This window comes from Cryptomeria japonica, chromosome 7 (assembly GCF_030272615.1).
Source record: "Cryptomeria japonica chromosome 7, Sugi_1.0, whole genome shotgun sequence".
Taxonomy (NCBI): Eukaryota; Viridiplantae; Streptophyta; class Pinopsida; order Cupressales; family Cupressaceae; genus Cryptomeria; species Cryptomeria japonica.
Window position 1 is genome coordinate 768,362,701 of NC_081411.1, and position 18,047 is coordinate 768,380,747.

At 31.2% G+C, this 18,047-nt stretch overlaps 1 protein-coding gene across 1 annotated transcript; it reads right to left on the reverse strand.

The window, feature by feature from the left end:
* Positions 1 to 633: 633 nt before the first annotated feature.
* On the reverse strand, positions 634 to 12,812 carry LOC131857190 (calmodulin-like protein 3). The gene is made up of 2 exons (XM_059209398.1): positions 12,410 to 12,812; positions 634 to 1,016 (listed from the first exon to the last, which is right to left on the reverse strand). The coding sequence occupies exons 1-2, from the start codon at positions 12,809 to 12,811 to the stop codon at positions 642 to 644; spliced, it is 777 nt and encodes a 258-aa protein (XP_059065381.1). The 5' UTR covers position 12,812; the 3' UTR covers positions 634 to 641.
* Between the last annotated feature and the right edge of the window lie 5,235 nt (positions 12,813 to 18,047).

Below are 18,047 nucleotides of genomic sequence, written 5' to 3' on the forward strand. Positions count from 1 at the left end.
ATTATGGTGTAATTGATATCCAGGATCTGATTGTAGTGTCCAGTTCATGAGAATCTGAGAACGAATACCTGTAGTTGCAGACTGAAACTTTATTGTAAATTCATTTACTGGAAATAAAGTGTTTCAACTGTTGGTAGTGGGTTTTCTCCCGAAAGGGTTTTCCCACATAATTCTTGGTGTTCTATCTCTGTGTTGATTCTATGTGTTTTGTCTATGTTATTCTTAACATTCTGTAAAAGTTTTAAACTACATTCTTGCATGATCTTCCCTGTTAATTGACATTAGGAAGGCATTTCTGCACTGTGCTTTCGTTACAACTACAATCTCTTTCACACTTGGTAATATACATCTATAATAAATTCACCTATCCTTATTTGGGTTAACAAGTGAGTCATCCTTCATCAAGAATCTCTTTCACATACCATGGACAATTGAATTTCTATCAGCACTGCAGTGAATGTTTCTATAACAATATCATTTGCAGTGAACTACAGACAACTGAGAACTATAGCAGCCATAAAATTAACAAACTGGAGACAATTACAATATTTATGGTAGCCATAAAATATATTGTGCCATCAGACTGCAAACTGGAGACAATTATTACAATATTTATTCTAGCCATAAAATATTTTGTGCCATCAGACTGCAGCAACACATTGAAGACAGGGATGCGAAGCAGAAGAAGTTCTGGTGATTAAATGCCTGAACTCATGAATATCCACAAACCCATCTCCATTATAATCCATACTCTCAATCATGCTCTCACAGCAACTCACATCCTTCCCCTCCACAAATCCTAATCTGGAGAGAACATCAGCCAACTCCATTACACTGATAAACCCATCTCCATTTTGATCAAAAACATTAAATGCCTCACAGATTGCCTTCTCCTCATCCTTCACAATATCAACTTCTTCCTCATTTGAAAATACAATTCTATAAAACTCACCAAACTCCATAGCACTGAGAAACTCATCACCACATGCAGACACTGATCTCACAGCTAATTCCACCTCCTCTTTGGGCATTTCAAGACTTAATCTCTCCAAAAAACCTCACTATCTCATCTGAACACTCATCCTCTTCTTCTGTATCTTCCACATACTTGCAAGACACTCATCCTCCTCTTCTGTATCTTCCATGAAGACTTTTTCTGAACTGGAATTAGTTGACTCAAAACATGGACTACTACTATTACCACTTTCTTCTCTCAATAGTTTCTTACTCCCTGCAATGGGATGCTTGGGTTTTTCATCATCACCAATGTCATGATATTTCCTATCTACGTCACTATGCTCATTGTCCTGTACGCCAGTACTAAAAACTGATTGAGTGTTAGTGCTTTTCTTAGGACTGAAGAGACAACCATAATACCAATTTCCCTCAATGATAGAGTAATCAACATCCAAGATTGAAGACATATTTGATCATAACATATTATTTAATTTTAGTATATTTTATTTACTATTTGCATTAGATTGAGGACAATAATTCAATTTATAAATTATGGTATTTTATATGTTGTAATAAAATAATTTTATATATTTTTTTATTGTAAAATAACTTTTAAATGGTTTAATTTTTTTATGATTCTTTCTAATTTTATAATATTTTCAAATGCAACATATTTTCTAAAATAACAACAAATAATATAACATAGAATTTGTTACAATAGAATTAAAACTATTATTAACATTTTTTCTAAACTAAATTTCCATGTAACACTAACTCTAACCTTAATTGAGCCCTAATGATAACACTAACCTAAGTTTATCTTATAATGGACACCTTAATTTTACCAACCCATAATGTTAACATTAAGCTAACTTTAACCCTAATCCTAACTACAAAAATGCCTGTCACATTTAAGATAGAGTCAGTGGGGGTATTGATAATACATATTATTTAATTTTTATATATATTATTCTATTTTTATTGTAAAATAATTCTCAAATTATTTAATTTTTCAAAAAAATTAAAAAATTTAATAACTCTTTTTTTAATTTATAATTTTATTAAATATGACATTTTAATATTTTTTTGTAAATAGACAACAAATAATATAATAGGTACAACTTGAGTTGCCCTGGTGGTGGAGAACTTGTACTTTTGAAAGAGAGGTCACAAATTTTTTAATTTAATTATATTATTAAATATAATATCAAGATATATATATATATATATATATATATATATATATATATATATATATATATATATATATATATATATATATATATATATATATATATATATATATATATTAGAATGACAACAAATAATATAATAAAATGAAAGCCAACACTAGTAGCAGAATTGGTGGTCTTGGGTGCTTATACTCGGGTAGAAAATCTTATATAAAGGAGGAAAACATGATGTTCAGTGCTCCGATTAAACCATATATTTTCAACACCTTTTTATTCATACTAAAAAAGTATCAATCCTAAATAATATGAGCTTCTATTTTATAAAAATACAATAGAATTCTATTTAAAAAAATAGTGAAATTTTCTTAGGTGTTTTGATTGCAAGTCATTTCAAGCAAAACAACATATCATATTTGGTAATACAGTATTACATGTCCACAATGGCAAGGCAAATCATAAAGAATTCCAGTCTAATACAAACATAGATCCATTAGATATTTAGAGTTGGTAGATCATAAATCTTATGATAATAGATTAAATTTGTATCATTATTTGATAAAAAGTTAGTAGGTCTTTTTAACACATTCATAGTCATGTCATGGTCAAAATATATCATACCTTTATTTCCTAAGAGGAGTAAACCTTACTAGTGTCTAAAGGCAAACCTATACTTTCTTATGCTTATCATTAAGACAAGACACAATGCCATAGTGTTCAATAACAAATCATAATTATTTTTAGCTTAATCAAGTCTACAAGTATTCCCATGCATTCATATCATATCTATAGACCATGATGACAATGACTCTAAAACTTCATTCATTATAGCAGATTTTGGAAAGCCAAACACCTCAAACTTCAAAGTGGAAAAAAATTGATGATGATATACTATTTTGTTGGCCCCAATCTATATAGTTGGAACATATTAAGGTGAGTTCACATCCATGTAAGGCAAATTTAGCCTCAAGCTAAAATATATTAAAGAGGTAGGGTTGATCAATATTAACTGCTTCCCAATGAAATTTAAGTCACATGCAGCTCCCTTTAAATTTAAACTACTACTAGGTTGAGAACTTTCACTTTTCTAAGTTATAATATAACTTACAAAAATACCATAAACAACTATTCATCATATACATCAATAAATTATATCTCTCCTAGATTTCCAACCTTGATGGAAGGTTTCTCTAAAGAAACCAGGAACTAGCATAACCTAGGAAGATCATGTAGAATAAAAAATACAACTATATATGATTCTACTCAATAAATCAATTCAACATGTAAGGATTCAAAATATTACTGAGATCAAGTCTTATAAACTACCTCTACATACAATGGTTGCAGTTATTAGCCATCATTATACACAACTAAGCATCTTAGACAATTTGTGTTCTAAGGACAAGGGTTTGAATCAAATCCATACAATGGAATTATGCATGGTCAACATGAAATAAATCTTGTAATATTAAAGCACGTGGTAGTAATAGGAAAAATATCATCATCATATAGTACTTAAGAAAAAGACTTAATATGGCTCCAGGAAATGTCCCACCATAATATAATTCAATGATATTGATATCACAGTCACATTATAATATGAAATTCTTCTCAATAAAAACAAAACATGCATCTACAAGACTAAATAGAAATCACTTGAATTTTGGAAGATATGCAATAGTAATTATAAAGTTTCTTTAAGCATGATCAATGTCTGAATCATACTCAAGATAATTAGGAACAATATATCCATCAAATCAGCATATCAAGATATACATTTGAAAATGTTATTAATAATAATCTTAAGATGCTGGTTTCATTTACCTTATGATGCAACCTAATATTCTTTAATAGTATAGTTCACAAATTAGATAGTATTCACACTTTAAATTAATGATAAATGTGTCCTCAATGGTTGACAATAAGTGATTCTATATAGTAGCAAAAGGATTTTATACTTTAATTGTGATGGTCATAAGATGAAGAAACATTTCAACCAACACATCTTTCAAAATCCAACATTACAAAACTAGCAAGCAACCTAACATTGTAATAACAGTGATTTCAAACTCAACAAGGACCTCATAGATAATTAAAGTGTATAGTTTTTCACAATCTACTCTAATAATACAACTAATTTATAAATATTTTACCATCTAACTAGTATAACTTATGCATTCCTATGAAAGTAATGATCTAATAAAAATTTTACCTTCAAAATGTAGATACATCACACTATGAAGTTTCTATTTAAACATTTATATCTTACAACCTAAAAAGTACATGTTATACATAAAAATATTAATGTGTAATCTCATAGTTCCACGATATATCAAACCCTCCCTCCATTAGGTTACATCCAAGAATAGTATACATCTTCAATATGTGTTCAATTAATTAAACCATGCTAGCAACATCACTAAGGTCAACATTAATAGTAATTTGTAATATTTTAAACATTCAATTCATTTTTATGCTTAAACTCAAACAACTCATAATTAATTTTGGAAAAAATCTTAAAATATATTTTTTATGGAACACTATGTCAATTATTTTGACATGAGATATCCTCAATGAAATAATAGAAAGATGTTGAAGTATATAAATGTACATGATGATAGCATTATGTTCAACTTATTTCTAGGGTTCATACATTCTTGATCGTTGCTTTAGGTAGTGTAGGTCCTAGGTTTAACTCCTTTTTCTTGTATGATATGGTTGAGAGTCTATTGCACATTACTCCAAAAGTTATAGAAAAGGCTCGCCTTATAAAGAGCTAATCTTTGGTTCACTAGACTAAAATCCAAAGTCCTCTAAATAAAAATAAAAATAAAAAATAATAATACTAAATTGATGAACTCCAACCCTTTTGATTCTTTGCACCACTATATGTGTTACAATTTTTACCTCCTTTATCCTTAAACCAGCATTGGTTGAGGTAGGATGAATTAAAGTTTGGCTCTCTTAAGAAGAAGATCTAAACAATATTGTCTATGATGAGAATCAAAACAATAGTGTCATATGGGTAGTATAAAACCTCATACACCCCATGGGTTCTCTTCATTCTATTCTCATATGGCTTGTGATGTCTTGTAAAACTCAAAAGAAAAGCTCCTCAAACCTATCCTTGCATATATTTTATTTATACAAGAAAGTAACTCTTTATATCCTAATAGAGATAATGTCCAATTTATCTTAGTATCTGCAGCAACTTATATAACACATTATGAAATTTTAGATATATAATATAATTTGCAATTGTATGTTCACAAGTAACAAGACTTTTCTTCTTCTTAGCCATTTATATTGAAATATGAAATTGATTTATTTTTAAACTACCAAGTAATGTTTTTGATTACGTGAAAGGCAAGTTTTGAAGGGGCCCTGAAACCCTTTACAACAAGTTAGAAATTAGATAAAACATGAAAGGTCCAGCTAGATAGAACATAACAACAAACTGAATGAGCTGGTAGATACAAAAAGCCAGCAAGAGAAGCAAAAGTAACATAAGGACAACACAATGACACCTAAGGGACAGCCAAGAGAACAAAACAAAAGAACTAAGAAAAATTCTTGAGAAGCTCCACTACTTCTTTCTCTAGTTGGACCATTGAGGAAGCAGCACTCTTAAGATCATCCAAAACCTTAGCTTGTTGAGCCATCTTCCTCATACTTTCTTGGCTTCTTTTACCAGGTCTAGTAGCCACACCTTCAAAGGTCAAGTCCTTATCCTCAAAAATATCTATCGTGTTCTTTTCTAGCTAGATCTATTCTAGTTTACTAATCATCATTCTGAAGTTATCAACTGAGGCTTTCAGAATTTTTTGGCTTTGTTCTCCAATTTTCTTCAGGGTATTCTCATGACTATGAACCCTATTTTCTAGCTCATTGAACCTAGCCTCCATAGTCTTAAAAAGTAATGAGATCCAATCCAAAAATATTGAGCTTAATGGTGTTGGTTATATAAACAATGAAATCCAATCCAACCAAATTGAACGTCTAATGAGTGTGATATAACCTGTCCTAAGCAAGTGAAACCTAAGCTTAAATGTGAACCTAGTATCACCTTTACCCCAAGTGATAACTTGATCAATACACATGATGCATCGATATACATTTTTTATAGAATTAATGACAAACCAACATATTAGGTGCTTATTTATCTAGTATGTATGGCTAATATGATTACAAAAGAATATATTTAAGCATATAAATTATATCAAGATATTTGTGATAAATCTAAAGTGTTGATTAAAGTCCATGATGGTTTCACTTGTCCCACCATTGGCCTCATCACCCTTCAAGTTAAAGTTGGATCTAAAATCATAGATGTTTATCTTACCATTATCCATACCTCGAACAAATTTTGTGTGAATAAAGGTCATCCTTTGCTCACATCCATGAAAGTAGTCACTTTTGTAGTCCATAAGTATTTGATGTTCTCATTTCAACAATAACTACAAACTATATTTCACATTTCATTCTATCACTTGTCTAGACATGCAAACTTTACACTTGACTACTTTTTCTCTCAATAATCTCAACCAATCAAACCTCATGAGATAATCTATTTCTATCCTACCAAATGTTTAAATACAAGAGAATAACTAAGTTATCCTTAGGTAGTCGTTTAGGAACCACTTCAACTACTATCCCTAAGAATCCTTCAAAATCTATGGATAAAAAATTAACTCTTCATGCCCCATAGGTAACAAGTGAACCACAACCTAGATCAAGAACCCCCCCTCTTCCTAGAGCATCTAATGTGTATCTTGGTACAAAGAAACCAATCCTATTGTAAAAATACTCTATATTTGTATCTTGACTCTTCTATTTGTATACATGTTGTCTCATGAATGTGATTTTGTATTGTTTTTTAGGGAAGATGAAAAGTGTTGAGAGTTTTTGGTCTCTTCCATGTTGACCCAGAAAGACCCTTTGTTCATCTTATGTTCTCTTCCTCCTTTGCACTTGTAGTTATATTGCATTTGGGGTATGATTTCAATTCAAAATAATCACATTAATATTTGTAGTTATATTTGTGTCTTGATTCTTCTATATGTTGTATACATGTTGTGTCATGAATGTGATTTTGTATTGTATTTTAGGGATGATCAGTGCAAAGTCATTTTATGTGCTCTTCCTCCTTTGTACTTGTAGTTATATTGAATTTTGGGTATTATTTCAATTCAAAATAATCATATTAATATACATTATTTATCTTATGTACATACTGACCCTAGATCTATGGATCCCTTATGTCCTCTAGCATATATTATTTTTGTCTTTGACTTGCCTATGTTTAGGAGTATTCAATTGTTGTAAATTGCATGTCTTTAAACATATGCTACCTTAAAGTGATTTCTATCAATTATCATATGAAATCACTTTGAGGTGCTTGCACATACATTTCTCTTTGCTTTTCATTTTATCAATATACCACAAGATTGGTTTGTACATTTTGACCATACACCATAAATTAGTTATTAGATTATAGCACTCATTTTGTAGTATCTTATCCAAGATTACCCAACAAATAGAAGACTTTATCTAATACTCAAGTAATATTCACTAGCATGAATATTACATAGAATAACGCAACTTGTCATCCCCTGTGAGACCTTCACTTGTGTACGAGTCACCTAGCATAAAACAAATTGCTAGTCCTTATGACTCCTTTATGGGCATGGCTCCTAATAAGTATCCAAGAATATTACTGGGCCTTGAAGCCATGCTTTATCTGTTTGTAACATGCCCCTAGGAGTAATAATCAAATGATTCTTACTGGTCTTAGAGGTCATGCCTTGTGTTGTGATATGGCTCCTTGTAAGCTTATATGGATATTACTAGCTCTAGATTCCATACCCTTATGTTTTTGCATGTTCCATATATGTTACCTATATTGATCATGTTTCTCACTTTATACTTGTCTTTTACCTTGATATTATAGCTTGATAAGATCCTAAGTCTTGAGGGCTACCACCTTGCCAATCTTTGTATTGTCTTGTCTATTTGATCTCTTGATGAAAGTATCTTTGGTTTTTTCATACTTTACCAAGAGTGTAAGTCTAAGTTCATGCTCCCACTAAAGTTGTGGCTAAATGTAATTGAGTAATAATATCACTTTACAATTTCACACTCAATTTAAACCCACTTTATTGGTTGTGCATAACGTACCTAATTCATGTCTAATTATATGCTATGTTTTGGGACGATTTCTATAAACTTGATTCAATTCCAAACTCATGACCTTTGTTTTGGTTCAAAATTATAGGACTAGGGGACCTAACACCCATCCAAATTGTTTGGCCACAAATTTTTAATTATGAATGTTGACTTTGCAAGTAGTAGGAAATTTCCCCCCGATTTCAGCCTTCGTCGAAAACTAAATTTAAAAAGGTGTAAGTTACATATAAATACAACCTCCTCTCTCATTTTTACTAGACATAATAACCTACATGATTCAATTCCTATTGAGCAAAAAATGAAAATTGAGTATTGATTTGCAATCAAGAAGTCAAGAATTCAAAGTTTCAACAATCATGATCAATCATAATGCATTTTTCCATCATTAAGGTAATTGAAGCTAAGGATAGAAGCCCATTTTGTATTCACTCTACGAGGAAGTTAGAAATGCTTGTAATATGAGAGGGGTGTATCCATCATTGCCTTTAACAAAAACAAACCAACTTTGCCAATATTCTAATTAATAGACAAAGGAAACTTCGTAGGGAACTCCACATGGATGAAGAGGGGAAGAGACGCATCACTTTTAACCCTAAAAACTTCTAGAGTGCCTAGTTGAATCAGCTATTGCTTTATTGATACAAAATAGACACTCCACATGGAGTATATTACTAAAATTTGTACACTACCGTATTGAAACAACTTTGATGACATGAATTTTTGTAATGACTTAACATTGATGATGAGCTTCATTATATTTTTTATTTTGATTTCCTCTTATAACCATCACTTTATTTGATAAGTAAAGTGTCACATTAATCATATCATATTATTTTTGGTTGTAAACAAAATAATCCTCAATATCTACCTCTTAAAAGGGAAGTCCACATATGTGTCTCTCACTTGAAATAAGGCAATAGAATTATTTTAAATAGATATTAAATCAAATATTTTGAAAATACATTGAAAAGATGGTATCACCATCATAAAGGAATATAAATTTATAATAGTACAATTTTGAGTTTAATATTTAAATAGAATTTGAGTTAAAGAATATTTATTATATATCAAAATACATAGATTAATAAAATTAATAAATATAGTTGAAATGGTATTTAAAAATTCATTAGATAGTATTTTTGAATTCAATTGTGTATGGTTTTAATTTGACATTAGCACTATACTTAATGATTTATCATCAAGAAGAGGATAAACTTTATCTTTTTCATTATGCATCTCTCCATGCAATTCAAAGTATGTACAATTAAATTTAAAACACTATCTACTAACTTCATAGGCTGTGGAAAATATATGCTTAATAAAATTTATTATTCAAAATTAAGAAAATAGTAATTGATAACCAAAATGAATGCAAATTATTCTTTTTGTTATATGTCATCTTGACTTCACCCTTTTGGATCTAATTGTTGCATGTAAAATTGAATTTGATGATAACATAATTTTCTCTTGTGAACTTTCTAAAAACTAGACTACTAGATAGTGATTTTTTTTCCTTTTCACACTTTTGGATCTAATTGTTGCATGCAAAATTAATTTTTGATGATAACACAATTTTCTCCTATGAACTTTCTAAAAGTAGGGTACTAGATAGTGATTTTTTTTGTTACATTATGAATCTTTTTTGTGTCAATTTGGAAGTATTTAAAAATATTTTGATAGAAACCATCTTTAAAAATAGACATTAATTATAGAATGATTGTTAGGTTATTTACATGTGCTAGTTATTACTTTTAGATGATAAGTAGCGTATTATATTATTAGAATTGAATATAATGAATATCTATTTTTATAGAAGCCTAACGTCAAATTGTTAAGATTTGTGCAAAGTTAACTTAGGAACAAAGTGTAAACTAGGGTTATTCAACTAAATATTTGGTTTTGATTGTGCAATTAAAAGGATCAAGATTGGATTTGTGAGGAAAACCATGCACATGCAAGCATAACGTGGTTCTAATAGCTAGATTTGATATGTGTCTAGTAAGATTGGATTATGAATGAGGAATGGATTAAAGAGAAAATCAAATAGATAAGCTAATTAGGTTGTGTTGCATATACATAATTATAGGGCTAAGTAATAATTGAAGTTAGTTGGAAGAAAGGCTAGGTGCATAGGTCCAATTACATACAAAATACATAATGTACAAATATATATTAGATTGGTCAAATTAAAATCAATTAAATAAATGATCATGTTGATGATCCATGTCTATCTCTTTTTGAAAACTATCAATTGAATTTCCACCCCTCATTTTTTTAATGCAATTAGGTTTTACCTAAATATAAAAAATTATTATCATGGATGGTCGGGCAACCATGTTCATATATGAGATGAAGGATGGCTTTGAATGGGCTAGAATTGTGGAGAACCAGACTGCATTCGATGAGGCTCTAAAGAAACTGATCAAGGAACTCAGGGACAACAAAGGGCCCTACTTTGATAAGCTCAAAATGTTTACCCAGGTCCTAGAGCGGAAGAAGGTGGTGTTGATGGAAGGGCCACAAGAATGGACAACATGGATGGAAAACCAGGATGAGATTTTGCAACAGGTGTCCAGTAGCCTCTAGTTGATGTATATGGCTCACTATATATACTCTTTCTCGTAACTCTTTTTTTTTGTATGAGGTTGTCTTTGTTTAGTCGGATAATCCAACTGGTTAATGGCTGAGGCTTTGCCTCCCATCCTCGTTTTTGTATAAACTCTCCTTATTTTGGTCTCTCGATATTTAATATAAAAATATATATATAATCAAAAAATTTAAAAATTATATATTAAAAAATATAAAATATTAAAACTTCAAATAAGTAATCATGGGAGGTCTCTTCTATTTAATCTTCATGATCTATGAAGATCAAAAGGATAAATTTACCATATTACTAATAGAATGAAAATTGATTAACTATTCGTACTAAACATTAAGGCTTACATAGTTAGTAAAGAATCATATCCTTGTAAATTAGAAATGACCGTCTTTTTTGTGGAATCCCATGTTCAACGTGGCTGCATAACTACTTTTATGCCAAGAGGCATCTACAAAATAAACAAAATTCATTTTTGAAACAATTTGACATGCAAATGACGGGTAAATGCATGAAATATGCCATGTTTCAGTTTTTGTGGAGGTGTTATTTTATTACTCCAAATAAAATAGAACCCTGACTACTTGTCTCCAACTAAACGTTTAAGTTTTGTTTTCTTGTAAAGTTTAGTATAATAATTTTGTCAGGGTTTCTAACATATCAATACCATTTTGTCTCAGATATATTTTTGTTTACATTTATAGAGTGCTTTTAAGTTTATAGACATTTTTCACTCTTTTTTTTAATGGTCCTTGTAGTTAATATTATTGGAATCAATTAATATGATAATACATTTCTTATTTTTAAAATGTGAAAATTATTAGTGGACATTAATATTTTTGTGGTAAAGTTTTCAAATAATATATCAAATATTATCTGTTGTAAATTTTTCTATTGGAACTCATATTGTTTCACTATATAATTTGAGATATTTTATCCAACAATTGTAGGTGATTTTCAGATGCTTTATACAAGAAAAATGATAATCTACTAACATTTGCATTTGTCTCTTGATTAAAGAGTATGAACCCTAGATCATTGTTATGGTTATTCAAATATGAAATTGATTTTGCACATTCTTCATATTATTAAATTAAGGTTCTATGTTTACACTATATTCAGCTATTTAATACACAACATGAATATGTTAAAATATTCTAATAATTTCTATTAAAATAAAACAGAAAATAAACATAGATAAATTTCTGTAATATTTCTAAATATAGTGGTTTTTTCTATTATTAGCATGTTGCTATTTTTCGGAAATCAAACCAAGTGGTTATTCCTATTATTTGAAGAACACTTTCAAATTTTAAGTAACACCTCTACTGGAAGAACACATAGAGAAAACGATATATCTAAAACTGGAAAGACACAGAGTTGCTCGCTTGCTGACAATTACAGAATTCTCTCTTACATACCATGGACAACTGAATTTATATCAGCACTGCAGTGAATATTTCACAGCTAATTCCACCTCCTCTTTGGGCATTTCAAGACTTAATCTCTCCAAAAACCTCACTATCTCATCTGAACTAACTCTTCCATCACCATCTTCATCCAATGAGCTAAACATACTTGCAAGACACTCATCCCCCTCTTCTACATCTTCCATGAAGATTTTAGGTGAACTGGAATCACTTGACTCAAAACATGGACTACTACTATTACCACTTTCTTCTCTTAAAGTTGATAATTGCTTGGATTTCTCATCATCAGTAATGTCATGATATTTCCTATCCACGTCAGTATGCTTATTGTCACGTACAGCAGTATTAAATACTGCTTCAGTGGTAGTTCTTTTCTTAGGACTAAAGAGACAACCGTAATACCAATTGCCCTCAATGATAGACTCATCAACATCCAAGATTGATGACATCTTTGATATATTCCTAAAGAAATATGCTTCTCCTATTCCTCTATCTGTCTCTCTACCCTTAAATAGTATTTCGTTGGAAAAACTCTATTTAGTATTGTACACAAGGTAGGATGTTTTAATGGTTGAGAATACCTTGAGGAAGGTGGGAGGAAGCTGCTTGAAGCATATCAATTTAAGGTAAGTTAGAAGCTCATTTGTACTTCACTAAAAACTTTTTAGTACCTGCAAGTACAACCAAAAGCTTTCAATTATGAACGACAAGATTGCAATGCCCACACCTGTAATATAAGGAGGGTGTGTCCATCCATTGCATTCGACAAAAACTAGCTAACTTTGCTAGTATTATAAGTAACAGACAAAGGAAGCTTCGTAGGAAACTCCTCAAGGAGGAGAGAACACCTCAGCTATTATGACACAAAACAGACACTCCACATGGAGCATACATTACTTAAACCTCTGCACTGCCGTATGCAAACAGCAATTTCTCAATGACACAAATGCTTGTAATGACCCAGAAATGTATGCATCAGCTATTATGACACAAAACAGACACTCCACATGGAGCATGCATTACTTAAACCTCTGCACTGCCGTATGCAAACAGCAATTTCTCAATGACACGAATGCAAAACAGCAATATGATTTATTTTTGAAAAACCTTTTTTGGGTTTCCCTATCAGTCCTATTATAACCTTCGCTTTATTTGATAGGTATAGTGGGATTGATCATATCAAATTATTTTTGGTTGGAAATAAAATAATCTTCAATATCTACCTCATAAAGGCTAAGTCCACACGTCTCTCTCTTGAAATGTGGCAATAAATCTCACTCTGTAGTCGATGAAACCTAAGAAGAATCTAGACAAAAAGAATTTTAAACCTATTAAACAAATTATAAACAGTACAATTTTCAACTCAAGGTTTGAACCAAAGAATATCTTTTATATATAACAATATTTATTGAACAGTTGAAATTAAATTTTTTTTATAAGATTAATAAAATTAATAAATCAAAGTAAAATAATTATAATTTTTTATTAGATGGTATTTTTCGATTCAATTATGTACATTTTTTTTTATATTGATATTGATATCATACTTAAACAATTTATCATCAAGAAGAGGATAAACATCATATTTTTCATTATGGATAACCCAATGTGGTTCAAAATATTGATGTAAGTAAATCTAAAAACACTCTCTATTAACTTCATAGGTTATGAAAAATATATACTTACTAGAATTTATTATTTAAAACTTTAATAAAAAATAATTATCTAAAATATAGATTAGTATTAAGAATTGAAAAGATTATAAGATACTTGCCAAAATTTTGGCATTGAGTGATTGATATTCTTTCTTCTTTTATTAGTAGCACTCAAACAAGATTTATTAAAGGAAGACATACATTCGATGGAATGGACAAGGTCTACAAACTAAAATAACAAAATGCTCCTAACTGATTTTGAAAAGGTGTATGTTAGGATGGAACGACCCTTCCTTATGATGGCCCTTGAAGCCTAAATGAATTGCCAAAATACTTCTGTCAATAGTACTTTGTTGAGAGATGTTATGGCCCAAGTGGTTGTTAATGGCTCTTTGTTTGAACAGTTTATACTGCAAGGATTTATAATACAAGGTTATCCCCTTGCCCCTTCTTTGTTTATGATTGCATCTTATGCAGCTTATCATCTCCTAGGAGACTCAACTTTGATCTGTAAGGTTAAAGTTATATCCCTTGCTAATAAAAAATGTCATCTACAAATTATTCAATTTGTAGATGGTAGTACCCTCTTCGTGATGATTGAAGAAGATAATTTGATAACTTGATGGAAAAACTAAACCTTTTCTATAAATCGTATAGTGCAAAAATGTCCATGGTTAAATCCATAATGTTGAGTTGAGAAATAATCCCCCTGAGTGGTTTACTAAATATGAATTTCAATGGGAAGATCCTAACAAATAGGCTAGGCACCTTGGTATTTGTAGTGTAATAAATTGTATCCCTTTACAATTTCACACTCACTTTGGACCTAATTTGGTGGTTGTGCCTAATGTACCTAATTCATTTCTGATTGTGCTCAATTTTAAGACCACATTTGGAAACTTGGTGCAATCCCCTACTCATGACCTTTGTTCTAACTCAAACTGCTAGGACTAGGATGCCCAACACCCTTGTCTTGGACCAGGGAACCTAGCATGCTTGTCCAAGAATTTTGGCCTCAAAATTTAAATTACAAACGTCATCTTTGCAAGTAGTGGTAAATTTCCCTCCAATGTCGATCTTCCCTAAAAATTAAATTCAAAAAGGTGTAAGTTACATATAAATACAAATCCATCTCGCATTTTAACTAGAACTAAAAACCTACATGATTCAATTCCTATTGAGCACATGCAAGGCAGTTGAGTACAATTTTACAATTAAGGAGTCAAATATTTAAGTTTCAACAATCATGATCAATCAAAATGTGTTCCTCCATGATCAAGGCATGTATTAACACCATTCAAGCAATAGCAACCCTTATTTGACACTTCAAGCCAAGGGTTTCAATTATAATTTGTCAATTTAATCACTTTCATTAAAGTTTTAGCCTCTATCATTTCTAAGCTGACAAGCTCTATTTTCATCAATCATTGTTGTAGTGGAGATGGCAACACCAACACGTACAACAAAATCATTTTTTTTCAATTTTCATGTTTGCAGGTTCAAATATGATTGCAAAGAGTGCTACAATTGAGTAGAGAAAATGATGATAGATGATCCTAGGTTTTGAATAGGTAGAAACACCTAAACTAGGGTTACTTTCAACCATGTTGACATTTTTTGGCTATTTTTTTGAAAGATGGGCCTAAAAGACCCCCTAACTGCATTTTGGCTCCTTTCTATCAATTTGAACACTCCTAAGACTAGGGCACCCTCCAACTATGTCTAGCACTTTCAACTCCAGATTGTAGCTACGGATTCCTTTTTATCTACTCTTTCCAGATCTGAGCTATTGTATGACTTTTCTATTATGTATTTCACTATTATTGTTGAAAGTTTTTGTTTTCCTACTAATTAACCTATTTTATTCACACACACTTCACAATCTTAATTTCATTGCATAAAAATAACATAAATTCTAGTGTTTATCTCTCCTATTAGGACTTTAGCTAAACATATAGTTATGCTTCAATGTTATGTAGTGAAAATTTGAGATCTTAGTTTGCATTCCTAAGCTAGGATAGCGTTTCCATACGTCTCATTTCAGTGAACCCAACATGTCTTATAAATTCTAATTTTCAATTTTAGATATACTCTATCTTCATAAATTTTTAGTCTTAGATGCAATTATGTGTGGAATTCATTGCTTATGTGCATGCATTAATTAATTAATCATAATATTTTTATCTCAAATTTCTTAATTAAGTGGTTAATTGAACATAATAGTACTATTTCACATAGTTTAATCAATTGGTCGGTCAATTGTATCATTGCTATCATTGCATATCACTTAATTAATCAGTTAATTGATTTGCACCATTATCATTTCAATTTACATTTGTAATAAAATTTGTGAGATAAACCAAGACATCCAAATCGTAAGCTGATTTTCCTTCAACTTGTTCTAGCTTTCCTTTACTTCTTTCGAGAAATAGGTGAGTGTTTTTGGAGATTGTTCTTGTTCATGAGTTTCTTATGGGTCATGTACTGAGGTTTTTATTGAGGTGAATCCAACTCCTATTGAGGTGGAGTTGTGTCTCGCTTTTCATCCCAAGAGTAGGCACGGGGAGTTTTTTTAGATGGTTGCCTTCCTTTGGCGATTGATCTGGTCTCCTTTTTGCATGGTTATGGATTCCATGCTAAAACTCAGAGATTTGGGTTTCGGGAGCCTGCTAAAACCTCGTTGGGTGGAATTCTTTGGTATTAAGTTATTTTTTGAGAGCCCTTGTTTTCTTGTTTCAGCAAAAGGTTAAGGGAACCTTTTCAAAACCCTTATTCTTCTTGTTTTTGGGAACTGATCTTTTTTTGGCATGCTTGACCTATCTCGGTTCCCCTTTGGATGAGGGTTTTTTTAGCCCTTTCTCGCCTAGTTCCATGGCTCAATTTATTTTGCTTTTAGATCTGCATCTTGGGGTTTCTTCAGTTAGTCCTTTTGAGATGGATTTGTCTTCTATGGAGGCGGGGATGGACGTGGCTAGAGGAGACCTACCTCCTATTGAGGTGGAGTTGGATGTTGTTGGTTATGCATGGAAGCCTATTCTATTGTTGTTGGTATTGGGTGTTGTGTTAAGACCCTATTAGGTTGTGGGAGCCTCTTAAAACCCTCTCTCAAGGTTAAGGGAGCCTGGAAAAGCCCTTGGTTTGTTGCTTTGGACAGGCTAGATCTTGGCAATTTTCAATGGCCCAGTCTGGCCAATTTGAGTTTTTGGTTAGGATCAAGTTTTGTTGCTGGCGAGCTAGAAATTATGATACAAGTTAAGGGAGCTTGGAAAAACCCTGATGTTTGGCTGGGGGTGCCTGTTAAACCCTCATTTTCTATTTCTCAGATCTATAAGGTGGTTTAAATCTATTGTTGTTGCTATCTTGGTTTGTATTGTCTCTCTTTTGTATTTGGCTGGCAGTTGCTTTTTCGTTGCTCTGTCCTACAGCCTCTAGTGCCATGAGAGTTGTAATGCTTAATCCCTTTTGGATGTTTGTGGCTTTGTTGTGGTTATCTGTGTTGTATCTATCTGCAACATCCCTTTGTTGGTTCCAGATCCGTGAAAAATCTGAGGGTTTCAAGTTCCTTCAAAACCTATTGTATGGGGTTTCTGGTCCCCTCAAAAATTGTTTCTACTAATCAAAAACATGTTATTTTGGATCCATTATTCTTGTGAGACTAAGTTATTGAATCATGGCTTCTCATGCTTTAAATGGTATTGGTGTTGAGCTAGAGTTGCATGTTGGCTTGTTCCCACGAGGAAGCCTAGGAGAGAAATATTTCCATAATCCAACACATATTTGTCTAATATACCTAAAAATAATTACTAGGTCATGCTTCCCATGGAAAGGATGACCCTTCAATACAAGCTTCTAATGAACAATTGAAGAAGCTTGATAAGGAATTTGAAGTTCTTCAATAACCCATGAGTATAAAACACATTGTTGGAGAGGCATTCATATCGATTAAGAGTCTCAGGAGATTGATACAAGGTGATTTTTATTGTGTAGATGTTATACATAGCATAGCTCACATAGTGGATTAAAATGCTAT